General features: G+C 39.5%; 1 protein-coding gene across 1 annotated transcript; it reads left to right on the forward strand.

Annotated features, from left to right (window-relative positions):
• Nucleotides 1-27,825, forward strand: C15 (homeobox protein C15). Its single transcript, XM_083094129.1, has 3 exons — nt 1-1,857; nt 20,417-20,645; nt 26,079-27,825. Exons 1-3 carry the CDS (start codon nt 1,098-1,100, stop codon nt 26,323-26,325), a joined length of 1,236 nt encoding a protein of 411 aa, XP_082950255.1. The 5' UTR covers nt 1-1,097; the 3' UTR covers nt 26,326-27,825.
• The last annotated feature ends 61 nt before the right edge of the window (nt 27,826-27,886 follow it).

Genomic DNA, 27,886 nt, shown 5'->3' on the forward strand with positions numbered 1-27,886 from the left:
GGCTACCTGGAACTCAGGTGCCGGGAGTCGGCGACGCATCTCGCCGTCCTGGTAGGGATAAACCATCTGGCTTCACCGGTGCCCTCACAACGTCTGGTCTCTCTCGACGCGACCGATCCGGACTCACGCACTCGCCGGCGCTCCGGTTAAGCCACCGAGGACTCCGAGTTTCGTTGACGAAATGGAGAACGAGTTCCCCCCTTTCGCCGTTTGGATGATCGTGCGAACGCGGCTTATTATATTTTTATGAAGTGCGACAGTCCTTCGCCGTGTGCGTCTTTCGTCTAGTGTCCCCGACAAGTTCATTTTTTGGCTCTGAGACTGAGACCTGTCAAGACTCGGGCTTGTTGTCAGTGCGAGGTCGGGAGTTTTCCGGGAGGAAAAAAAGTTTTCCAGTACGATTTTCGATCTAAATGACCCACAAAGCGGCAGAGATATTTCTTATCTACGTTCAAAATGATAGAGAAACCAGCCTCGAAAGAGGCTCGTTGGTTCTCGATATGTTTTATGGAAAAGAAACGTGATTCAAGGATGGATTTCAGTTTCTGAGGACATAGTTGGTGTATCGACACGGACAGAATTGCTGTTTATGTGTCAACAAGAATTGATAGCTGATCGGGTCAGTGAGCGAAATCAGTGAAACTCGCGCTTGGAATGTAGCATCTCAAACTGGTTGAGAGAAGAGTGGAGACAGAAAGACGGTGAATTAGCGAGAAAAAAACTTGGGGAGAAATGAATATATTCGGTAAGTTTTTTCCGTCCTGTGTATATAAATGGTAGTAGCGTCGATATACATGCGTAGAAACAAAATGGCCGCCACTCAATGCGAAATTTATGAGGTGGTCCAGATCAAATTGGTCGTGCAATAAATTTTAACGCTCGTCGAACTCTTGAATCCATCGTAATCTGGTCCTCCCGAACAAAAGGTTCTCTCCTAATTAATCCTCTTCATCGACATTCCATCATTTATTCCCACGACGTCTCGCTGTAAATCACACGACGACTCGATGAAGAGTCGTCACCCGCTGTTTGAAACGTAAATCTTCTCGCGGAAGCCGATACCAAGCGTCGAGTTCTCGCGAGGGGAAGGAGACACCATGTCGGAACGCGGCGATAGCGACATGGACGCGACGGAGGAGATCAACGTGGACGACTCGGATTCTCGCAGCTGCAGTCCGCGAAATTACGCGAGCCACGACGGCCGTCACGTGTCCCAGGAGACGTCCGAGTGCTCCACTTCGCCACCCCCGAGTCAAACCGGCGCGAGGACGCTGCCGAATGACTCTTCCCGGAGCCACCCGTTCAGCATAAGTCGCCTGCTGGGCGACAGCGGCGTCCGAAACCCTCCGAAGAGCCCGTCCTCGGAAGAACCTGACAGCGACAAGGAGAGAAAATGGTCCTGGGAGGAGGGCAACAACAATAACAACAACAATCAGACGTCTCTGGGCGGCGTCCTGGACGATGGCAGACGGTCCTGGGGTCACGATGCCGAGGAGAAGCTGTCGGAGAAGGACGACGACGACAGCACGCCCGACACTCGCGCCAACTCGTCCTCGTCCGTTCACTGCGCCTCGGCGGCGGATCTCCTCGCCCCCTTCCGGCTCTTCCCTACCGGTACCAATCTCATCTACACCGGCGGCGGGGTCATAAGGGTACCGGCGCATCGGCCGCCGGGTGCGAACGGTGCGCCGAGCGGCGCTCTACCTGCACAGGCCCTGATACCACCCTGGAGCCTGCAGGCCCTCCAACACAGTCAGCAACAGGCCGCGGCGGCGGGTCTCCACAGGGCGAGTCTCTTGGCGAACCTCGCCGCGCATCCTCTGCAGCCCCATCCGCATCTCAAGGATAGATTAGCAGGTACATAGTATGTAAGGGAATTTAGTGACACTTCGACACACGTGTGTGCACTTTGAGATAATAAAATCCTCGGGATTAATTAATTATATATATTGCAAGAATTGAAAATTAAGTGTATTAGATTCTTTTTTCTTATTAATGAGGAAATTAATGTTGAAAAGTATCATCTCAGTCAACTTGACAAATCTCTTGAATATTTGATTGTTCGATAATTCTTATAAGAAGTACGCGCATTGTTCTCCACCGATTACTCTCTCTTTTTTCAGACTTAAATCTACAGATTTACATTTAGTTAATATTAATATAATGTAAAATCAGTAAAGCTTGTGTGGAGGAGAAAATTTTCCTTGTCAAATTAACATACGTTTAGTTTCAAGTGTGTTACTCCAAAAAAGGAATAAGACTTTCGATAAAGATATTGATCGTTATCTTATATACTTGTGGCTACTTATTTTGATCTTGAAGAGATGATTCTGTCTCGGATAAATAATGTTTTAGAAATTTTCGAGAGAAAGTAAGAGAGAAAATTAAACCTAAGCATTTCGTTCCACACCAGAGAGTTGTCGAATTCACGTTTATAATTACGAAATAACGATATTTCGATGTACATTATATCATCAATCTTCATTAATTTATCGCGATGCACGAAACATAGACGTTTTAAATAAAGAATAAACGTCTCAATTTCCATCAAGTCTAAAGTAGCATCGAAGCTTTATTAGACACTCACACCCAGCGGATAATTTGAAAATAAATTTTAAAAATAGTTTTGGATAGTTTAAAAATAATGCTGATTTAAAACAAAAAACGTATATCCAATAAATTCATATCTCTCTTTCTCTTTCTCCGCCGACAGTTATTTAAATATCAGGTTTGCATAAATGTATAATTCGCATAATTATTCGCATAATTGTACGATATATGATATCTTGGTGGAAAAAAAAGATATTAGCTATTAAACACCGCCTGTGAAACATTAATTGGTTTACTTATCTCTCTCTCGTCATTACGAATCGTTATTATTATCTCCGCGGCGAGATAACGATCGCGCATGTGGTACATACGTACATATATGTTTGATCGAATTATATGCATCTCATTACACGATGCAGAAGGAACAGATGATTTATGCAATTAGCGAGATTGTCAGATATTATTAATTCCCGGCGGGAATTGGACCGGCCGCTCGATAGAATCGAGTGATGAAATATAAAGCGACGAGAGAGGCGTTGCCGATTGGCGATCACCGATGTCAATTCCTCTAATTGGGATGGGTATATCTTTAGACGGCGATCCCGGGGCTAGAGAGAGGCGTGGGTCTCTTACTTGGTGTCATTACTGCGCTTCGCTTCGCGACTGCTAACCGTATATATAGAGGATATCAATTATGTATCAGCGGCGAATTATTCACTCGCGCCGTCGTCGCGATCAGAGCCCGGCTACGAAATCGTCGAAGGCACCGAGTGACACTTTAATGGTGTGCGGACAAGAGCAAGTCGTCACGTTACGTCTCGCTTCGTCCGCTCGATAACCCTTTTTGTTCTCCTTGACTCAGCTGATCCTGACAATCTCTAATCTCCATTTTCACTCGGCTTACTAGATAAACTACGGGGAAGAGAGCTTTGAACTCGGAATCGGTATTTTAATCCGATATAAATATGGCGCGAAATATCAGTCGTATCTTGTCACGCAAACGCGAATAATAAAAATGCAACAGTTTTGTTTCGTACAATTTATAAACGCGATATAAAGTTGCGGGAAAAAAAGGAACTTCTGTTACTCGGAGCGCCTCGTGTTTCACCGCGTGCTTTCGAGATATCTGTAATTTGCGAAAGCAATTTAAACTCGCAATACATATATGTCTCTTTCTCTCTTAGAAGGTATAATTTTAATTTGCTTTAATCGGGAGAGAGAGAAATACGATACGGGAAATGTTGCTGCGCCGAGGGATCATTACGGTCGCGATCATTGCACGCGGGCAAAGGGACGTAAAAGTGTAAAACGTTAAAATACAGGTACGTGCAAAATACATAATTAACGTTTACATTCTCTCGAATGCGCCGACTTTTTCGTGCGGGTAATGAAACCTGCTATTACTCGCGTGGCGTGAGTGAAATGTATTTATGCGTACGAGCAACATTACTCTCCCGCCCGATTATTTTGTTCCAAGTACGCTTAATGCCTGCCAAAGAGAGAGAGAGAGGAGCATCGACACGCAATGAAACAAAATAATCTTTCAAATATATTGTACGTGATTCCGCGCGAATGTCGATTGACATGTACAATTTTTGCAGTTTTGACATTTCGGGTCATCCTGGATATCACGAATTTTCCTTCGAATTTCAGACTTTGAAGAAATCGAAAAATACGGCGTGCCATTAATCTTTCTTTAAGGAGATGTTATTACAAGAGAAAGCGCACACTCCTCAAATATACTTTCTTATAAAAATTTAATATTAAAATATATGCGTAATATATGCATAATATACGTGCGTGATAGGAGCAGTTTTTTTAATGGAAAGTATTGTGATCGATATACGCGCTTGTGAAATAATTAAAATATAATGCACGACGCGTATACCTTGAATAATTAAAACCGTTTATTTATGTCGCGATCGCTCGAACGAGGCGAAAATGCTAATTGCGTTTGTGCTGCCATTTATTTAGCATATTATGGCGATCGGACGGGATGTTTTGATCGGATCGATCGCGACGCACATTTTCCGAAAGTGATTTAACTCGCAGGAAATATAAGAGAGCGCATAACGTTTCGCTTGATGAGCGAACGGTAACCATATCGTTATTTGCTTTGTGCCTCTTTGCCTCGATTATTTCCCTGTGCCACCTGTCATTTTGACACTGAAATGACACTCGATTAGGGCCTGAGGGAGGGATCCAACGACTCCGAATCGACCGGAAGTGCCGCTTTACGATTAAGACGCTATGTAAGTTCGAAACAACTATGAATTGAGACACTAATTGCCCGATTCTCTTCAACGTTATTACATGATTTTTACGTTTGTATCGATCTCTACTTCTATCAACGTCACGCGCTCGAGGAGGATTTCGATCCATTAGTCGCTACGAAATGAAGCGCTATAAAAATCGCACATAACTATCGCGAAACCAGATTGCAATTTACGTTCAGAGAAACAATCTTGCGATTTGACATAATCGTCTCGCTCTGATTGTAAGCCAAATAGCTCTTCGAGCTGCTCAGTCACCGGCGTAGCGAGGTAGACGAAGAACTTCTGGTGCTTCAAATTTATTTGGTGTTTCAACTTTAATCGATCATTATAGTGCAATATGTAAATCACTTATTTATCTTCGTCTAATTTGGCTCTATTAAATCAATAATTGCATAATTGAAATGTAAATGATACATAAACAGAAATAGATAATTTACATATGTAATAGATCAGATATATGTATAATGATAGTGCACTTATAGAGATAATCCAACTCGCATAAAATAGATCTTTTATTTTTATCTAGTTTCTACATCAGTTTTTACGGTCTCGAATGTTACATTCCTTGTTACGGTTGTGTTTAACGGGCGATAAAGACTTAACGTATACTCGTTTCTATTGTCGATAATCGATTGTTTGAACTCAAGTATTTACGCTACGCGATAACTTTTTTTCGGGAAGAAAATATTACATCTTCACACAAGACTAGGGAACTACGCCAATGCGATCGGCAGAATGCGCTCGTCGTTAAAAGTGGGTTCGAACGATTCTACGAATGCTTCGGAACCACACTCCGCGGATACTTCTTGCAAAAATGCACTTTCAAGATTGTAACGTCTTGTGCAGCCCTCGCAAAAAATCGCAAATCTCACAAAATTCTATATATTTCACACGCAAAGCGTGACTAAATTCTTGTCCTGGAAAAATAGTTCCGTTAACAGTACGGAATTTATCTTCGGGGATACTGTTTTATATCGCCAATTAAATTGACATGACGTATCGAGATCTCGCGAAAGGAAGAATTATTTCGGCAGAATGCCTTCTATTTTCAATAAATCGACACTTTATTGACTACTCAATCGAAATGGAAAATCCGGAGCGGGTCGTGAGTAAAGAGCCCTATTAAAAACAAATTTAACAGCGTCAAAGAATGCAAAGATCAAGCGAGATACAAGATATGTATATATACATAACAGTTAATGAATTTGATTAAAGTTTATGTCAATGTTTTGAAAATATAATAAAGAAATTTAAAATTTTCTATTAACTTTATAATTTAAATTATAATGATTAAAACAAATTTAAAGCCTAAAATAAAACATATATATATTAAAATTAAAGATAAAATAATTTTTCAACATAAATATATTCATTTATACCGTATTCGAGGTAATAACCCTCGTATTATAATAATTAAAAAACATATTAAATTAATTCATAATATTAAATAGACATATACTTAATAAATTTGTAAACATAATTGATATCACTATTCTAAAATAAATAATTATCCCATATTCTCTTAAAAAAATTAATGTAAATCTACCCCTAAAATATTTAATATTAAATCCTGAAACTAATTCCGATTCCCCTTCAAGCTAAGTTGTGTGAAATTACACTTATTAAAATTCACATCTTCTATCGCTATCGCTTCGTTTCGTACGGGGTATTAAATTTATTTTATTCAAAAACACACATTAGACGTAAGGATGCATGATCGACAAACAGCCCCTTTTGCTGGGGAATTTTAATTTTCGGAGGTATAAAAAAACGAGAGATTTTATATTGGACTGCTTTTTTAAAATGACACTAGAGCAAACGCATTTTCGAGTCGATATATACATATTGTCTCATTTGTTTAGCTCTCGGCCAACTTGGACCGGTTTCTAATTGAACTCTTCAATTGTAGTTACCACGCAAGAGAACGGGTCCGATGATGATCCTCGGGCGATGAGTCTGCGGACCCGAGCTTGGAAGAACGTTGCGGGCCCGCAACAGTAATTTTCTACAATGTACGCTCTCCGCGTGGATAGAGAGAAAGAGGCGTTCAATAATAATTAGGCCTTCGCACTTTTACGTCCGCATATTACTTCTCTGATTTGCGCCCTTCTGGGAAACGGTTACGGCACAATGGCACGGCGAATTCGTTTCAAGAGGTCTTCTCCTTCCCTTTTGCGAACGAACAAGACCGGTTCCCCTTACGTAACGTCGCGTACGATCGCGATGTACACTCGAGATGATATTGTACGCGCGTACAAAAAATCCAGAAAGGATCACTCGAATCGTCGCCGTCCGGTGTCCGAGCTATCCTAAGAGAGGATGAGCTCTTCCCAACCTCGGCGAGTTAGACTTATACGACCGGCAACACACAAAGATACAGAAAACGGTGCGTCGATACGCCTCGGGCCCAGAGATAAGCGGGTACCGGGAACAGAGAAAAAAGGCATCGCGTGACCGAAACCTGAAAACCAGAATCCGTCGATGCCGCGGCGGCGTCTTCGCCGATGAAATTGTCCAAATGTATACACATATACATATATATGTATATGTCCGTAGGCGAATGTGAATACGAATGAATTAAGTGTGTTACACGTTATGTAGAGTTTTGCGGTAGCTCGCAAAACCCGCAATTTCTAGTATTTCAGGGGCCCCCGGGGGCCATACTTGCCAAATACTCTCGCACGAGCGGCGCTTTCCTCGCGTCTCAATGAGATATTAGAAATTACGGGGTAGGATTATTAAAAAAAAAAAAAATTATGTGTTCATATGTGCTCGTTTTGTGCTCGATTCGACGGCGAATCCGGTGGCCGCGGACGGTAGCAGCGCCTAGATACGAATTATTACGAATTACGTAATTAGGAGGCTGTTTATTAGCTACTTAGAAATTGGAAATTTCTAGAGGTCGGATATATCGAGAAACTCTGGCGAGGCTCAAGGTCGGGTGCTACCAATCGCGGATCCTCTCGACCGCGCGTGATTTATGGTTACTTATACTGGTGTATGTGTGTGTATACATGTATGTACATAATGTATACACTGAAAAAAAAATTCTTGGTAAATCTGTAAGATGCATTTAGTAATGCATCTTTTGAAATACTTAGTTTTTATCATCAAGTATAATAATAATAAATATTTAATAATAGTTATAAATATTAAATATAATATAATATAATATAATATAATTTTCAAAAAATAGTTATAAATATTTTACGTTTAGCTGAATCCATTAACAATAAATCTTAAGATTAATTAAATTATTTCGTCTTAATCATCTATACGTTTAATTGAAATTATTTCACCACAGCAGTGGATAACATTTATCAAGTTTGGATTATCATAATCAATTATAGCCACTCCTTTTTTTCAGTGTATATAGATATGGATTCGAAATTTCCTGCAATCTCCATCGGCTGTGAATGGCCGCGAGTGCGCGAAAAAACGTTTCCTAGTATCGCTATAATTTTCACTCGCACCGATAGCTCTGGTTACGCCATGCTATTTAGTGCGACTAGATGCACATTTAATTTTTCGGATCGCTTCTGGCGGAAGCGTAACACGGGAGGCAATTGACCTGTACGGTACTCGGTTCACGACAGTCCGTTCCCATCGTATGACCAAGCTATTCGCGATACACGCGCATCAGAGAATCTATAAATTGATATAAAAAATAATTAAATATTATCGAAAAATAGTAAAATATATCATAATAATAGAAAAATTAATATAAATATATAAAATATGTATTTTCAGAAATACAGCGCAGATATTGCCTTCTCTAAAATATCGATTCAATTATCCGATTCAATATTCGATTTTCAAATCGGCAATTTGAAAATTACAAATAACTATTTTCTTAAGTTTGTCTTTCAATTGTTAATCTGATTTATATAAGAAAAGGTTATCTATTAATAGGGAAAAGTTAATAACTGAAATGTGAATCACACATTCAGAATGTTTGATATCTATGTCGATATTAATAAAATAAAATGATTATTAATATGATTATAAAATGATTATTAATATAACAAACTAATAGATTACTTCAATTTTGAAAACGCAAAAATGCAGCGCAATTGCTTCTGGCATTTAGTGTTTTCTGTTAAAGTTTGCACATTATTTTTTATTATCGAAATAACAAAAAAATTTTAAGAAGGTAAACATGTATATTCGAAGTGACGAATTATCGTTGCGATTACGCAACAAATAATGTGTGTAAAATTGCACGCTTATACAACGAAATATTATAAAATCAAGACAATGGGCTTTTATATAACTGCTCAAAGTATTTTATCAACGATTTTAATTTCAAGTCAGATACATAAGACGTAATTAAATAATTTAAATTAAATATATTGCGTTTCTCTCTCTCCATTTCTCTGCTCAAATTACTCGTTAAATCTAATAGAACCTAATAGAATCAGATGTTATACGATATACATAGAGACGTTTGCACATTTTGGGGAGGAGAAAAGGCAGAGAAACACCGCAAGGAGAACACGTATGCGAATATGGGTGCGGGAGCGGGTTTCCGTAGAAACGATAATTATTCAGGCTGGCATTACGTAGTAATTAATCTGGAGGCAGATTAGAGCCGAGCAACGGTGCGGGCCAACGGTGGGCGTTGACTGATCGAGTTAGCGTCGAGAGTTAGGGATTTCGCTGGGCGAGCTTGGCAGCCCTCGTAAGGTCAGGCGCGCTCGTCCATCATCGCTCTCGTTGCTCTCGCGTTCGCTGGTCGCGCCAATGGACCGATCCCCCTCATTGCCCAACAACGGCGCGGGGAAATTATATAATTAACGTGACTTCAGTTTAATTTCGCTGTAGACAATTAGTGCGAGTAGACGCGAGTAGAGCGAATCGGTCGATCTCGAAACGACTCCGATTTGGATCGAGATACGGTGAATCGAATCGTTTTACGAGGTGGCAATGATGCTATAATTTCGACGATAATGTCCTTCTACCCGATTTAAAGGACGTTTCACATTTTTGTTAAATAATGAACGACAAGAACTTGTCGATTTAAATAATTAATTTACTTTGCCCACGTTTTGTTCACAATCAATTTTAATTTCTTCAATTTTTAAAATTTTGTTTTATTTTAATTATGAATCTTCTTTTTTATGTATTTTTTTCTTTCATAATATGTCTTATTTTTCTTCTATTTATTACGTATATTCTTCTAATATAATTTAATTCTACTTTTACTATAATATTTTTTATTATATCTTTTTTTACCTTATCAAGCCTCTATATTTTGCTTAGTAAAGTAAATAATAAATATATTTCCAAAGCGTAATAAAAAATATTATTACTATTTTTTTATCCTAAGCAACTTTTTGAGAATCTTGCGATAGACTTCGTTATGCTTCTAACAACCCATTAGTCTCGATATCGGCTGTGTTTACAAAGGAACGCGATTCGGACGCGATTCGCGCGTGCAAAACGCGATATTTTCAAACGAGGGAGGGTCAATTGATTGCGGCCGACCGCTCGCAACAAAGAGGCCCGATATTCTCTCGCGTGCGAGATACACGAGAAATCGGCCGGAATCTGCCCTCCTGTCGATCGAGCATCCCCCAGAGACGGTATAGCGGGGCGGCGAATCTTTTGACCGGCATTTTCGGTGCGTCGAAAAAACGCGGAGCCGCGCGTTGACGATATTTTATCGCGAATACAGGGCGAGGCCGCCGCCGTCCGGGACGCGTTACGGTTTCCGGCATATCATTCGCGATTTTTTTCCAGTCCCCGGAGAAATCGGCGGGATTTGCCGTCGGGTCTTCGGCGGCACGTCAGAGCGAATTTCGGGAGACCTTGATCGCGCTGTGTCGCTCGTCATAATGTATGGATGCGACTGACGAATCCGCCATGAATCTCCCGTATTTCTTCGAACACTTGTAACAATCGCGCCGATTTAATTAATCGTGACGATGACAAGCAATTCTAAACGAGATATTGAGTCTGAGATCGTGAATTTAGAAGATTCTTAAAATTAATAGCATCGGGTAAAATAAGAATTGCGATAAAATACGCTGTCAAGAAATGAAGAGACACTTAACGGGCTGTTGAATCGATGGAATGCTTGTACGAAATGCTTGTTTCTATACGCGTATGAGAATGCGAGGTAACTTATACGCTGCGGTTTACGATACATTTAGAATATATATGATGCCCCGTCTTACTTTAGGGTTACTTTAAATAATAAAGCGAAAATTCGGTCTTATTTAGAACTCGGGGGAGAATATATTAGCTTCTTGCGACATGCGAATAAATATTCAACGAAAACAAAAAAGTATATAAAATATATATAGAAAAAATATATATAAATATATATAAAAAATATATATAAAAATATTAGTATAATGATAGATTTGATTATATTTAAAATATTAATATTAAGCGTGCTATTTAGCCAATTTAAAGACAGGACAATAAAGGAATGTTTATATAACGGATCCTTCGAAACCTCTCGTGACAACAACTCTCTGAAAGTGTTCACCGGCGGATTAAACGCTCGATTGGAAAAGCAGATGCATGAGAACCCCTGGCAAATATCCATAGGCTAAAGGTATTGAGTTTTATCGCGAACACGTGCGAGAGCTTGCTTAATTTTATGCGATTTTTTATCGACGCCTCGTAATATCGATAATGTAAGGCAGCGCCGTTTTACCTCTCGCTCTTTCGTTTACCACCCAGGTCGAGGGGGACGGAGGGAGGGGGTTTATATCAAGTTATAGAGTTTGAGAAATGATCGGTGCTCGCGACTCTCACATCTCCCTTTTTCGATCGACGCGAGTGAGACGAGTCCCCCTTCACCGTGACTTCCCAAGTTTTCAACATTACGTAACGATCGGTTAATTAAATCTTTAAGCGCGAGGCACAAATTTTATCGAATGGAGGATCTCATCTTGGGATCGTAAAATATGCGTAAAACACGCCGAAATAGAGTAATTAATCTTGCCATTACATTTAGTGGCAAACTTTGTCGCTCTGCAATATATTTTTATCGCATTTGCATTGATCTTCATATATATCGAATCGTTATAAATAGGAAGTAGGAATCAATCGAATAAATAGACGCGAGATAAGAATAGTACAAAGGACACACAAGGAAGCACAGTGAGTTCCATGTCGTGGTTTCTTCTTGCTGTTAGGAAAATATCGACAGAAGACGAGACTAGGGTTGCCAAATCCAAATATTTAAATTACCGGACATTTCGTCTTTGGGACAAAATCTAACCGGACAGAAACAGTAAACATAAAACTATATTAAATACAAAATTTCAAGTAAGAAACTTTCTCTTTCTCCCCTCCTCTCTTTCCCTTCCTGTCTTTCTCTTTCTTCTTTCTATCACCTCTCTCTTACAATATTGTTTTTCAAACAATTTTAGAAACGTCCAGTGTCCGGTTTGACTTATCAACCGGATACCGGACAAGACTCCTAAAAATCTGACAGTCCGTGTCAAAACCGGACGGTTGGCAACCCTAGACGAGACACGTCTTTCAGGAAAATTTTTCTCCCCGAGAGAAATTCATTTCTCCCCCCGAAAAATTGAGGGAATAAAATTTAAAGATTATAATACCCTTACGCTTTTTTTATCGGTACATCTTAAATTTTCACGATTGGAACCCCATCGAATTTACATTCCGGGAAACGTTTAGTTTTCACCCTTCGCTGTTCTAATTAAGTACTAACAAAGCAGCAGCATTTCCATTATCGTACTTATCTTTTGCGCTTTGCAGACCCGCCGCGATTTCTCGAACAGCTTTAATTACGAAAAGGGGGTGTCTAATTTTACCTCTCAGGCGCACAATAAGTACTTACCGCGGGAAAATAATATTTATTCTTACCCGATAGAAATCGCGCTCGCATAAAACAGCTTATTCTTCTCATGTTCTTTTCATCAAAATCCGACGATAAGTAAACTTGTAGCAATCTTTATTAATCTCTCGTGAGAAAAGTGCAATTCTTTGAGGCAAAAGTCGGGATGTCGAGAAATAGAGAAGGGGGAAACCAAATGTGGCATACGGGAAGCGTGTCTAAGACGGCGATATTAGGCGAGGGTTGGGAAACGTAATTTTATAGAATGGAATATGATTTCTACGAATCCGTTTAGTGCCCTTTACCTGTCTGTCGGTTCAATTACACGCCATCGACGATGCATGTGTGTGCGTGTATGTATAATACGCGCTGTATATATATTGATGTTTTCTAAATATGTGTACATTTCGCAGTAATAGAAGGTATACTTTTAGTAAATCCCTCATAAAGATTCAGCTACAGATAGGATTGCACCTGAAATTGCATGTCCAGAGACCCCAGATATTATCCACGATGAATGCAATACCCCTCCTCTCTCTCGACGTATTTTGCATCCCTATTTCATTTATGGATTTTGTCGAGTTTACAACATTGCGTCCGTGCAATTAAAATCCAAAGCTAGGTATGGGACGAACATTTCAACGAAATAATTATTAATTGCATTTGAATTATTTTTTATTATATTTTTTTATTATCTTTTAATTAAACATGGTAGAAAGGAAAAGAAGAGGTGAAGCTTGAAAGGGATTGTGCATGCAATCCGTGGAATAAGAATAATTAAAATAAATTTGATAGAAGCAAAAATTATCGATACACTGTCATCTGCGTGTCAATGAGAGTAAAATAGAAACGTGAGATATAAATTCAAATTGCAAGGAATAATTTCCGAATAAAAAAATCCACGACAAATGTTTATTAAAATTAAAAAGATGAAGAATTTTGTTTATGGATGGTGAAAAATGTTCGAAAACTATTAACTTGAGAACTAAAGAGGATAAACACAGAGCCTCGCAGGATTATCTGCGAAAGGATTAAGAGGGCTCGGGTCGAGGTTTGGCGACAAGTGCCTCGAGCGCGAAATACAGCGAGGAGATCTTCTCCTTTTCAACGACTTCGACCGCGGTTGCCGGTCGTGGAATCCGCGCTCCGCGCAGAAAAACAATTTACTTTGAAGGCCGCAAACTCCATTACCAGGCAGAACGTGCTCAAAGTATAATGACTTTCTCTAGGTTCGCCGCTGCGACAGCGACGCGCGATTGCATCACCAAATAATTCCAGGCCTGGTCTCTTTCTCGGTCGCGGGAGGAACCGTCATCGTCGTCGACAAAGGTTATGTTACAAGCTCAGTAGGTCACCGAAGACGAAACCGTTTGCGCGTTTCGCGAAAAACCTGCCATTCTTTATTAAAGTCTTTCCGTCTCTTTCTTCCGCGCTGTACGCGCTTGAAAAATTTTTTTTATGCTATTATCGTCATCTCAGTTGTATTTCAGAGATTCCTTTATATTATTTAAGTAGCTTGAAATTCGAGACTTGCAAAAGAGATGACAAATACAATATCTTTGCAGTCATAAATTTTGTGAATGATGAAAATCAATCGATGAGCAGATTCTGATATCCACTATTTTCTGATATCCATCGACATTCAATATTTTTTAAGATGGTTCTATATTAAAGTCATTAAAATGCAATTCCACATCGAAGTTATTAAAATTGTCGAGTGGATTAATTGCGATAAATATTTTGGATTAAATCGATATTTATATAAATCAGTTTTAGAAAATACATGACGATTAAATAGAATATATTCCCTAATGTACCAATTACAGATATATGAGACAAACGATAATTATTGCGCAGAGGTAGAGACAAATCAGCGTATTTGCATGATGAATGTATAGTAATATGTATAATAAGAAGTTGGAGAAGCTTTATTGCAAACTGAAAATATATCAATGACTTTTGCTAGGTTGATTTTTGCACGCGCGTTTATTTACACTGATCATTTTGTGGCGACATGCCGCCATCTTGTTTTTACGGCCATCCCCGGATATGTCCTTACATTAGTCTTCTGAAAATCTTTTCGTGATTTTTCTTACTTATTAACATGAAAATTCTAGTTTTGAATCTCTCTCTCATTACAATAATATTTAAATTATAACAAATTGTTTTTACATAAATAACTTTACGTAAAATTTTTGTACGAGCATGAAATATAGACTTTCCAAATTATTATATTGAAGAAAATTAATCTAATTGCTATTAAGATATATTCGTGTTATTAATATTTAAATAAATTTGATATTTAATGTAATTGAAAATTATCATAATATAAAGTATTTTTTAATAAAGTATTTTTTATTTATAGCGAAGGAAATGAAAGACAAATAATAAAGAAGAAAGAATAAAAAAGATAATTAATATTATACCTCTGATATTGTTTAGAAATAAATTATTAAAATATTTTATTACCATCAGGTATTGGAATATCGCTTATAAATCAAAAGCATGTTTGTCTACTTTATATCGAAAAATTATAGGCTCTCTTTTAAAAATATTTTTTTTGATCTTTCCTTTTTTTACAAGCGTAAAAAAATTTCTCCTTTTAAAAGTATTATTTTAATATCAGCAATTTTTATCGTCGGAAGTCAACACATAGATAGCAAAATATTTCCAAAATCGTGCTTTAATCATTTGACAAATCGCGACGACTAAACCGCCGTTAAACACGCTAACAATGGCGACTTTGTACGACGATATCGTCGGATACACGAAAGCGCAATCATGCACGAATCCAATTTTGCAAGAAGACAAACAAAAGTGTAATGTACGACTTATTTTCTCGACTTTGTTATATTTTTCGAGAAACGAACCGACGCTACGAACAAATATTATTAATCCTTTAATAGATTTGCTTCCTAATTTCTGGTTGGGATGCGAGTCTACACCCACGTTTAAATGTCAGATTGGAAACAAGCGGTGCCTTAAATGCAGTTAATTAACAGGAATCGAGAACGTTATCGTCAAACGCTGAGTTATGGCTGGCAGAGCGGAGCCTAATTGGTTTTACGAGATGGTCGCTTTTTCCCCCTTTCTCGATATCAAAAGTTCCCGGTCACTTTGGCGGAGATCTTTCCTCTTCCTCGCCTCGTAACAAACGCCATTAATTAATTGTTCGCCATCGATCGTATGTGCTACTCGATAGTAAACATCCTTACTCTCGTTGAGACAATTCTGTGTCCAGACAACTCGCAAGATATCATTAATAAAGAACAAAAAAAAGAAATTAAATGATGCGTATTCAAAACGGCTAAAGAAACCTGTGCAGATAGTGAGAGCCAGACATTCTCGTGATAAAAATCATCAATATAATATTCTTTCTTGTCCTTTAATCTTTTAGTTACTTAGGTTGCCCTGATAGGTAAAAGATGGATAATCGTTCGATGGATTATCCTTCTTGTTGAAGAAATATAAGCTCCTATTTTCATAGAAATATAAATTATCTTTATTCATGTCACACGATTCTATCATCTTATTCATGTCATGAAAGTTTCGTCGGATCCTTTGCGAATCCCTGGTTCCCGGTCACTTTGACAGAGATCATTCCTCTTTCTCGCCTCCTAACAAACGCCATTAATTAATTGTTCGCCATCGATCGTATGCGCTACTCGATAGTAAACATTCTTACTCTCGTTGATACAATTCTGTGTTCAGATAACTCGCAAGATATCATTAATAAAAAATAAAAAAGAAACATAAATGATGCATATTCAAAACAGCTAAAAAAACCTGTGCAGATAGTGAGAGCCAAACATTCTCGTGATAAAAATCATCAATATAATATTCTTTCTTGTCCTTTAATCTTTCAGTTACTTCGATAGGTTGCTCCGATAGGTAAAAGATGGATTATCCTTCTTGTTGAAGAAATATAAACTCCTATTTTCATAGAAATATGAATTATCTTTATTCATGTCACGCGATTCTATCATCTTATTCATGAAAGTTTCGTCAGATCCTTTGCGAATCCCTGGTTCCCGGTCACTTTGGCAGAGATCATTCCTCTTCCTCGCCTTGTAACAAACGCTATTAATTAATTATTCGCCATCGATCGTATGCGCTACTCGATAGTAAACATCCTTATTCTCGTTCAGACAATTCTGTGTCCAGATAACTCGCAAAATATCATTAATAAAAAATAAAAAAAAAACAAATCAATATAATATTATTTCTTGTCCTTTTAATCTTTTAGTTACTTCAATAGGTTTCCTCGATAGGTAAAAGATGGATAATCGTTCGATGGATTATCCTTCTTGTTGAAGAAATATAAGCTTCTATTTTCATAGAAATACGAATTATCTTTATTCATGTCACACGATTCTATCATCTTATTCATGAAAGTTTCGTCGGATCCTTTGCGAATCCCTGGTTCCCGGTCACTTTGGCAGAGATCATTCCTCTTCCTCGCCTTGTAACAAACGCTATTAATTAATTATTCGCCATCGATCGTATGCGCTACTCGATAGTAAACATCCTTATTCTCGTTCAGACAATTCTGTGTCCAGATAACTCGCAAAATATCATTAATAAAAAATAAAAAAAAAACAAATCAATATAATATTATTTCTTGTCCTTTTAATCTTTTAGTTACTTCAATAGGTTTCCTCGATAGGTAAAAGATGGATAATCGTTCGATGGATTATCCTTCTTGTTGAAGAAATATAAGCTTCTATTTTCATAGAAATACGAATTATCTTTATTCATGTCACACGATTCTATCATCTTATTCATGAAAGTTTCGTCGGATCCTTTGCGAATCCCTGGTTCCCGGTCACTTTGGCAGAGATCATTCCTCTTCCTCGCCTTGTAACAAACGCTATTAATTAATTATTCGCCATCGATCGTATGCGCTACTCGATAGTAAACATCCTTATTCTCGTTCAGACAATTCTGTGTCCAGATAACTCGCAAAATATCATTAATAAAAAATAAAAAAAAAACAAATCAATATAATATTATTTCTTGTCCTTTTAATCTTTTAGTTACTTCAATAGGTTTCCTCGATAGGTAAAAGATGGATAATCGTTCGATGGATTATCCTTCTTGTTGAAGAAATATAAGCTTCTATTTTCATAGAAATACGAATTATCTTTATTCATGTCACACGATTCTATCATCTTATTCATGAAAGTTTCGTCGGATCCTTTGCGAATCCCTGGTTCCCGGTCACTTTGGCAGAGATCATTCCTCTTCCTCGCCTTGTAACAAACGCTATTAATTAATTATTCGCCATCGATCGTATGCGCTACTCGATAGTAAACATCCTTATTCTCGTTCAGACAATTCTGTGTCCAGATAACTCGCAAAATATCATTAATAAAAAATAAAAAAAAAACAAATCAATATAATATTATTTCTTGTCCTTTTAATCTTTTAGTTACTTCAATAGGTTTCCTCGATAGGTAAAAGATGGATAATCGTTCGATGGATTATCCTTCTTGTTGAAGAAATATAAGCTTCTATTTTCATAGAAATACGAATTATCTTTATTCATGTCACACGATTCTATCATCTTATTCATGTCATGAAAGTTTCGTCGGATCCTTTGCGAATCCTTGTACAGGCGTGTGTCTGACCATTCCGCAAAGGTAATTACGAATGGATTATAAGGAAGAGAGAGAGAGAGAGAGAGAAAGAAACCGCATCGGAGCTGGTCTAGTACGCCGCGATAATCTAACGAAGTATAATAGCCACTCCGCGATTATATCGTCCTAATAAGCGTAAGAACGATGACGCAAGGAGCCTTTCGCGCGCGAGCGGGATAAGAATGTGAGAGGCCAATGTGAGGTCGAAGCACGCTGGAAGGAGCGAATTACGCGGGTGGTCGTCGCGGGAAACAAACCGAGAGCGAAATATGGCGCGGTCTGTTCTTTCTTGATGATGCGCTCGCCGTATCATCATAATTTGCCCGCCACTCGCACGTCGCCGCCAACATATTGCGAGGCAATTGTGAGAAATCAATCGGGAATATTCCCGATGCGGTCTCTCGAATCATTTATCAATTGTAGTCATTATGTCGCGCGTATATGCGTGCGTTTGTGCGTGCGCGCCTCGAAGCGTAATCGAGGATCGCTGTGATTACATGCCGTATAAATCATGCATTTCTCGCAAATCACGAGGAATCGAATGAAAATTGATCGGCCGATGACTAATTGGTATTTTTCCCCTCTCTTCCCTTCATTAACATTCAATATATTTAATTGTAAGAATCTTCGTCAGAGATATTATTCATAGGCAGTTGATTATTTGGCATATCGCGGTTCTGATATGCACCTTGACGTTTACGGATCGATCGGGAAAATCGCGAATAAACGCGATAATGAAATTATCATCCGAATCGCTCGCGATGGGATCTATTTCCGGACGAGGAGCGGCGATAAAGGACGAACGGGGTAAAAGGGGGATGAGAAAAAGGGGGCGCGTAATGGGATAATACTCGCTCGATGGCCCTTTTACCCTTTATAACGATGATTCCTCGGTTTTGCAGCAAATTGCGCGGGAGAGAAGTTCGGTGGACGAAAAGCGAGGAGAGATACTCGGGCCACTCGTACATTTCTCGGCGGAAATTCTCTTGTTTCGTTGCCCTTGTCGCGTCGAAAAAGAAAGAAAGAAAGAACTATCTCGACAGAATAGTTGACATTCATTCGTATAAATATCGCTTAAACGCACGCGATCCTCGGATCGAGTTCATGCAAGGAAAGGGGGAGGGAGGAGGCCATAATGAGAGGGTTCCTGGAGCGTATTACTCGTGTTATTTAGCAGTAAATCAAAGTTGAAAATGTAGGCTGTTATTGTACATTGAATATATATCCCTCCGTTCCTCGCTTCGAAATTGCATCGAAATAGGTGGTGTGTCGACGATTCTTTCTTATAAATACGAGCTCGTTGAATACGGACACGATTCCGTAATCTCGAGGCGAGATTACATTCCCGCGTTATCGATTCTCTAATTAATTTGGCAAATAACTCGAGGTGAATAGCTCACCAATTGGGAATCGTACACAATCGCGGAAAAGTGGTCGAGCTACAATCGCTAAATTCGCTTTAAATCTCTTCGAATTCTCCTCGGATACCGTGTTTTAATCCATTAGCAGGACCGTCGCAGGACGATTCGCTTTCGCGATATCCGCGCGCAGGTTGCTGCGTATCCGATATCCTCGTGAAATTGCTAATATCGCGCAATTTCTCATTACGTATGCAAATCCATTCGCTCGCACGCGGCATTTAGCGTAGTTACTCGCGCGCTATTACTACGCTAAGGGAGATAAGTGCTTAATGACACCGATACCCGACTATCGAGGCATAATAGAAGACGGAGCGGACGGATATTAAGCGAGAAACGTTGGAGCGATGAACATAAATTACGATATTATCCGTCAAAAACTTTATCCGTCCATCCGTATCGAGCCATCGATTATATCATAAAGATATCGTAAAGACTCATACGTGAATAATAAAACGCACATCTTTACGATGACATTTTTCGTTGACAGTTCCTTACTTCAAGTAAATTTTTCCTAGTACGTGGATCTGCCGTGTCACTTGAACTAGGATATCTTTAAACGTGCATCGACAACCTGTTCAATTTAAACGCTGCTATATTTAGAATACCGTAAGGGACACGCGCTGACGTAATAGCCATAGAATGTCGCTAGAATGTGTGTAGGAAATGCCCGTTTATCAAGCTCTTCTTTTTTTTCTCTCTTTCTTGACGTAGTGGCCGGAGCATTTCCGAGGCGGATCGGCCATCCCTATCAGAACCGAACGCCGCCGAAGAGGAAGAAGCCGAGGACTAGCTTCACGAGGCTGCAGATCGCCGAGCTGGAGAAGCGTTTTCACAAGCAAAAGTACTTGGCGTCCGCCGAACGGGCGGCACTGGCCAAGTCCCTGAAGATGACGGACGCGCAGGTGAAAACCTGGTTCCAAAACAGGCGGACGAAGTGGAGGTGAGTCGAGGCGATATTTTAGAACGAAACGCGAAATCGTGGCGATTTATCCGTGGCAACGTTTGTTGACGACGATTTGTAGACCGAGCATTGTTTCCACGACGAATGAATCTTCCAGAGGAAGAGGGAGGGGAAGAAAACGCGAGCTGGAAACCGCGCTCGGAATGTTAATAGCGGGTTAACTGCGGTCTGACGCGTATATCTGTAAAACGCATTGGCAGTCAAATGTATTGGAGTCTCTTCAAGATAAGGGAGGACGAAAACACGTCATTTAGATAAAAAAGGAGGCGCAGGGGGCGTCTCGGCGGCGAGACGGCGGGCCCTGATGACATTCTCCGGAGGATTCTCCTTGTCCCTCTTGATCCTTGCCTCTCGTACATATTCCGTTCTCTCTCCGTTCCTCGACCGCGTCAGAATTTCTAAAATTGTTGTCGCGCTGTGGAGTCCTTGGATCGTTTTCTACGAAGCGCGCGGTGATAAAGCGGTAAAAGTTCCTGCGGAAAGATTTTCGAGGGTTCAACGACGATGATTCTTGAACGTCAAATCGTGCCATGATCGGTCGATGGACCTCTCGGACGACTCGTCCTTTCGTCATGTTGGCGAGGATTAAATTTCGCCGAGGATTTAAATTTTCGATGTCGCCAACATCGATAAGGATCACTCCATGTCTCCTCGAAAAAGATCGGGAATCAAAGGTTCTTTCAATTTTAACGCGCGCTATTTTACGCCGATGTTGTCACTACGTTACGTGCGGCTTGAAACGACGTGGCATTAAAATATGAATATTTCTAATTTCGTTTTGTGATAATTGCGAGTCTCGAACAGACTTGGTTACAGTTATTATTCAATTCGCCGGTCTACTTTTGGTATCAAAACGACTTAAAATTATACATACAATGTATTGCATAGAAGCAGTCATTTTTATCTATTAAAATACGTACCTCGCAGAAATCGTGCGTTATCGAACACGAATACGAGGATTAATTGATTTTATTTACCTGCTTTCTCTCTCCATCTTTTTTTTTAATTTTCAGTATTGCATAACTCAATAAATTGACATCTCAATATCGGAGGAAAAACCGCAAGAGCTTCTCGCAACAAGATCTATATCCTCTCGGATTACGGACGCGAGTTCCGAGACTTATCTTGTACGTGTCTCATATGCATATGGAGACGAGCGAGAAGTTTTTTGTCGTCGCGAGAGAGGAGCGAGTGTGAAATTCAATTTAGAATCCGACGACACGCGTTATCTGTCTCAGTACGCTCGGGAACGTTATCGCCGTGACAGGTACATTTGTCTAGAATGTTACGACGAATTAACTTCACGCCCGAGTGACAAGTACATCATTTTTAATTAAAGACCCACGCACGACACGGTAATCATACGCGTGATCAATAACGCGTCACCGCGCGCGGACTTTTTCTCGTTCGAGAGTCGCGTTGAAGAAATGTAACGGAAATAAAAATCTCGGGGAAGGATATGAGGTCGGAAGCCTTCGGGAATTTTTCTTTCTTTTTTATTCAACGAAGGCTCTCTCTCTCTCTCTCTCTCTCTCTCTCTCTCTCTCTCTCTCTCATAATCAGTTTATTTTATCAGAGTAAAGTAATTCTTCTACTCAAATCTTGTAAAAAAATTCCGTGAAAATTTCTTGATCCTCCAAATATTTTAATTCAAAATATTCCGGGAAAAAAGAATATTTAAAAAATTTTTTGGTACAATTTTCTAAAATAATAAGTTTTTTTTATTGTATACATTTTCTAATGCTCTTTGATATGAAGGAAAAACACAGAGCTATTTAAATTGCTAGATTTATTGCAAATTGAAAAAAATGGAATAGTTTTTGTAAAATAAACATTTTTCACTTGCATAGCATTTAATTAAATTAAAAATTAAATAAATAATTTTAAACTTTTTTATCACTAATTACAATAAATAATATTCAGTAATGCATATTCTTTTTATCATATTTTTCATATCAGTGAAAAGCATTAGAAAATGTATACAATAAAAAAACTTATTTTAGAAAATAGTTTATTATGATAAATACATAATTCATAACTTGGCTTATATTTTTACGTATTCTTTACAATATAAAACCTTATAAAATAAATAAATAAAATATTATTAAAGAGAATTAAAAAAAATTATGTCAATAAATATCTCTGAGAATTCCTTGATTTGTCCAGATACGAAAGAAATTCCTCCAAGTTTTTCCAAAGAGATACCTCGTCTACAGAGGGCAAAACTGCGGATTAGGATTCGAGCCTGTTTGGCAAGCAAAAGGATCGAGAAATTCGAAGAGGACGCGCCCGCTCGTCTTCCTCGGAGCGCGCTTAACACGCGGAGCCTTAACGCGACGCGAGTGCGCGGTGCGGTCCGGCGTGCAGCTGCGTTTAAAGTAACGAGATGACTGTAGGCAGAGATGAGATAACTCGGCCTCAATAATTCAGATACCTAACAGCTTAGCCCTGTCCCGTACATAATGTAGTCTCTTCCCTCCCGTCGCGCGCGCACCCTGTCTGCCCCACCTCCCCCCTTCTTCGCCGCCGCTTTGACTGCCAATCCTCCCTGCGTTTCCCCCCTTTCCTTCACCCCCGTCACCTCTTTCAGCCCCTCCGCGAGAGAGCTTCTTGGCTTTTAAACTGTCAAACGTTCTCTCGAATCCGTTGGCTGAATCGTTTCGATCTCTGCCGGGCCGGTTCGACCCCACCGATCTGCATCGTTAAACATTCATCGGTTACAGTGTAGGATCAGGCCGGTAACCGTTCAAACACGATTCGCAGGCACGACGATATATCGCGCGCGTTTAATACAGCAGGTAACGCGGAAGAAAAATCAATCGGCATTATGCATCACGATTAAGGATGATTCGTATCTGTTTACGTTTTACAAATTCGGCGAAAAAGTATATAAAGATAATATAGGAGAAGAACATGACGCAATAAATTTTTGTAATAATTAAAATAATATAATTTACAGATATATATCCCCTTTTTCTCGACACGTTTTAACATACATTTATATCCATCTATATGAATAAATACAATTACATTTTTTGATTAATTTTCGTACGTGAAATTCAATTTTTCTGCATACATGTAAATTTTTGACAGTTCCCACAATTCAAAATTTTATATCGTTATCGCAAAATAATCTTCAATAATCTTTCAGCAATCTTGTTAAATTATAATAGTGTCAAGATTCTTCATACATTTTTCTCCGTAAACTATTTCAGTAATTAATAAAATAGACGTAATGACAGATCGTCGAGAGGAATATAATGGATTAATTAGAGTGAAAGAATCGTGAGCTTCTTTCTCTGATTCTGTCCGCGAGTCGATCTCTACATCGGGCCCCGAAAGCCTGCGCTAAAGTATAAAGATAAGAGTAATGTGTCCCAGGTTGCGAGAGAATATGGTTATGCCGGCCGCAGTGGATAGGGCGAGGCTGCGTCGGGGGCTGCAAAATGTAATCGGCACGGTGTCGTCAATTATTAATCGCTAACCGCGTTAATTACTTGCAGAGGCGTAGGTGCACCTGTCACTGCTGCAATGGCGTAGCCGCAATGGATTTTGGAGACAGGCGGCGGCGAGAGATTCAATCGCCACGGACGGCTGATAAAAGCGATAACGCGCGTTAAATCCTCGCTCCGTTTCTATTTTGAATTATATTACACTCCCCATGATGCGATTCGTACTCTTACTTATTCCGATTATCGCGACAATTGGAAATGCAATAATTAATCCTGGAATCAACAAGGATAATAAAAGAAATCTAGAAAGTTTAAAATTTTTATCATAGAAATATAAATGAAAAGATATTAATTGTCTATATATTTTATAATGTTGAAAGAATACTGCACAATTATATTATTATATTAATAAAAGTTTTTATTATAATTAAAAATATTTAATTTTATTTAATTTTATTTAAAAGTACTTATTGTAATTTATTATAATAAAAAGATACTAAATTTTTATTATAAATGTCTGACAGATTTAAATGTCATTTTACGCAAATTCTCGCAGATAAAAAGAAAAATGCCTCGCGTCTCATTAAGCGATCACATACGTTCGTTAACGAGATTGATTCGATAAAATTATATCAAAATAAATGAAGGCTCGAGAATACTTTTGGGAATCGAGGAGGTAAATTTCGAAACGGCGAGCGATCGCCGCGTCGTCGGTACCACCGGGTAGCTCGTTAATACGTATCGGGCGAAGAAAATTACAGGAAGTTGTTTGTCGGATCGTGTTGCTCAACTCGCGGCCGAAAAAGGCGGGCAAAAAGAGGGTCAACGAGATAGCGTACCTGCGCCGCGATAGGCCGGAACGCGGCATAATTCGTAAGGAGGACACGGGCGTCCGCGCCACCGGTCTTTAGTAAGGTCCGGGCATTACGCCGGGAGGAGAACCAGTTTTAGAAAATTATAACGATCGAACGTTGTGCTAGTCGTAGGGAAACGTCGAGATTAGCTCGCCTCCCATCGGGTTCGTCCTGTCACGGAAGCTCGTTTCCTCGGAGACCGTCAAAACTGCAGCGTCCAGGCAAATCTTAGACTAGACGCCTTTATTCGTAGCTTCTGACTGATCCAGGTGACTTTAAAAAATTTGTCTTCTCACGCAAAAATGGCATTAAATGAAAGATATACATTCTTAATGAACGCTCATATGACGAAGAAAAAAGTTTGCTATTTATCACTTGGGTGATCGCGCGCGCAAGCTCTATCGACCTTAGCAAAACGAGTCGGCCATTTTGCGGCGCCCTAATAGACTTAGCGCTAGAAAACAGACATCGCGCGAGCTACCCTGCGGGCAAGGTGGCTGCCGTTTCCCGCCATAGTGACGAATCGAATTAACTTTATTACATCCGTCTTCTGTTTTCCGCCCCAACGACCGCCACTCTATTTTCTCCCCGTCCTTTACTCCGCCTCGCTTCCTCTCACCGAGCGATGCTCCGCGCAAGTCGTCCTCGCTTAATCCCGATGGTGCGCTAAGCGTTAATCGATTTAGCTGTATATATCGATCAAAAATTAACAAAATACTATTTGAAATGAGAATACGCCATGCCCGAAAACTATTTCTCTATTACTGGATTATAAATGATTAATAATGACACGTGACACATGATGACTTATTTATACGTTAATTAAACTCCTGGCTAAAATATTTAATTGATTTTACGAATCAAAAACAGAAATGTATACTTCTCAATAATCGAACAATCCTACTTAAAATATCATAGTTGATGTTAAATAAAAATTGAAATTAAAAATAAGAGCAAAATTTCGACTCGAAAAAGTAGATGACACATTTGTCAAATATCTTTGATCGAGAAATTCACCGCGAAAAATACGATTTTTCTCTTATAATAGAGATTTCGAACCAATTTAACAAATTAATCGGGAACAACATTGCTCGATTATGTTGCAGGAGACAAACGGCGGAGGAACGGGAGGCCGAGAGACAGGCCGCGAATCGGCTGATGCTGTCCCTGCAGGCCGAGGCCCTCGGCAAAGTGGCGTACCCGACGACAGTGTCCGGGCATCCTGGTGGCACGCCAGTGTCCAGTTTGGACAGCAGGCAGCAGTCGTCGGCGACGGCATTGACCCATCCTGGGGTGGGTCAATGGGCCTCCCCCTACGGCCCACCGCAGCCTCTCGCCGAGCCAATTTGCTGAAGCGCGACGACGTAGATCTCCGGGAGAGTCTCGCCAAGTGAATCGTCTTCGCTCCATCATCTTCGTCTCATCTGCGTCCAACGAAGATCATATCGGAACGAAAAACCGGAACGAAGAGTCGGATATCAAAGTCGCTCGTTCATCAATTTCGATCAATGTACATTCCGTTCCTTCATTTGCTTCACGAGATTAGCGAACGACGGGACGCTCATTCCGCTCATTCCGCTCATCGATCGATCGATATAAGGTAACGATAAAGGAGATTTTTTTCATTTGTTTTTCTAGAATAGTTATACGAGACGTAGGCTACATTCTAGAGCATCGCCTTCCTTCTGCCTTACGATATTCAGGCGACAACCATGAACACGAACGTCCTAAAGAGCACCGCGAAATCGAACATATGTACATTGCCTTACGCACCACGTATTCTCGGAGCTGTAACGCTTGTTTTAGCCACAGCTCGAGGTTTTGCCATATTATTGTCACGATTTAAGCAGTTAAGCGATCGCGCGGTCGATATATCATCGATACGACACGATAATCGTCCTGAATCTATCATGTACGAACAATCGGATCGCATTAAAAGCGTCCGTTCTTTCTCGCGAGATGAGATTGTCGCAATTAACCCCGGTTGATGCGACATTATCGACATGTCCGTGTCTCGATTCGACGAAATAGAGCTGCGAGAGCGAGAGAAATCCTCTCCGAATGTTATTTTCAGATTGCGTCAAACGATTCCGAACGTTCCGATAATGTCCCACCGTATTGACCTACTCGATCTTTTTCTAAGGGGAAGCTGCACGTTGTGCATCGCGTCGAGAGAAATCATCGATTGCAAAAGCGAAGAGATTAAGGTCCGTATTTACATCCTCATTCAACATCGCATTTCACGCTGCACATGTGTGTGTGTGTGACCGGGTAAATTCTAAATTTTATTCTAGATGCACTAGCGAATAATCAGCTGATGAATATTGTTGAAAGGGAGAGAAAGAGATTTTCAATTTTTTCTTTTAACGAATAAAGATATTTTTTCATCGTCAAAATGTAAATGCGGGCCTAACGGAACAGTTGACATATCTTGTGTACATATTAGGCGCCATAGTTGTAATTAGACATTATACTTGTACGATATGAAATATACTTGTATACGCAAAAAAATGCGCTGTCGTGCCAACGTATCGATGGCGTTACGTTCTCTTTGATTGTTATATGCGTCCTGTATATATTACTTCGCGCAACGCGCGACAAGAAATGCAATCAAGATCACATTATATCCCGGAATATTATTATGATGATTATTATTATATTATATATTGCTACCCATACACATCACACACTCACATACACATATACACACCCACTACGATCGTCGTCGTCGTCATATGATTAGGTATGTATATTTTTAAATTAAGAGTTCAGTCGTAATTATATTATTATAGCGAACGATGTGATGTTATGTAAGTACATGTAACGTTGTATATACGAGAAAAAGAATTGAAATGCATATATAAAATGGTTTAACTGCTACACAATCCTCGCTATCTAATTATAACATCCTTTC

Source organism: Camponotus vicinus, unplaced genomic scaffold, assembly GCF_025532165.1.
Source record: "Camponotus vicinus isolate PSW18456_S1 unplaced genomic scaffold, iyCamVici1.0 SCAF_3, whole genome shotgun sequence".
Taxonomy (NCBI): domain Eukaryota; kingdom Metazoa; phylum Arthropoda; class Insecta; order Hymenoptera; family Formicidae; genus Camponotus; species Camponotus vicinus.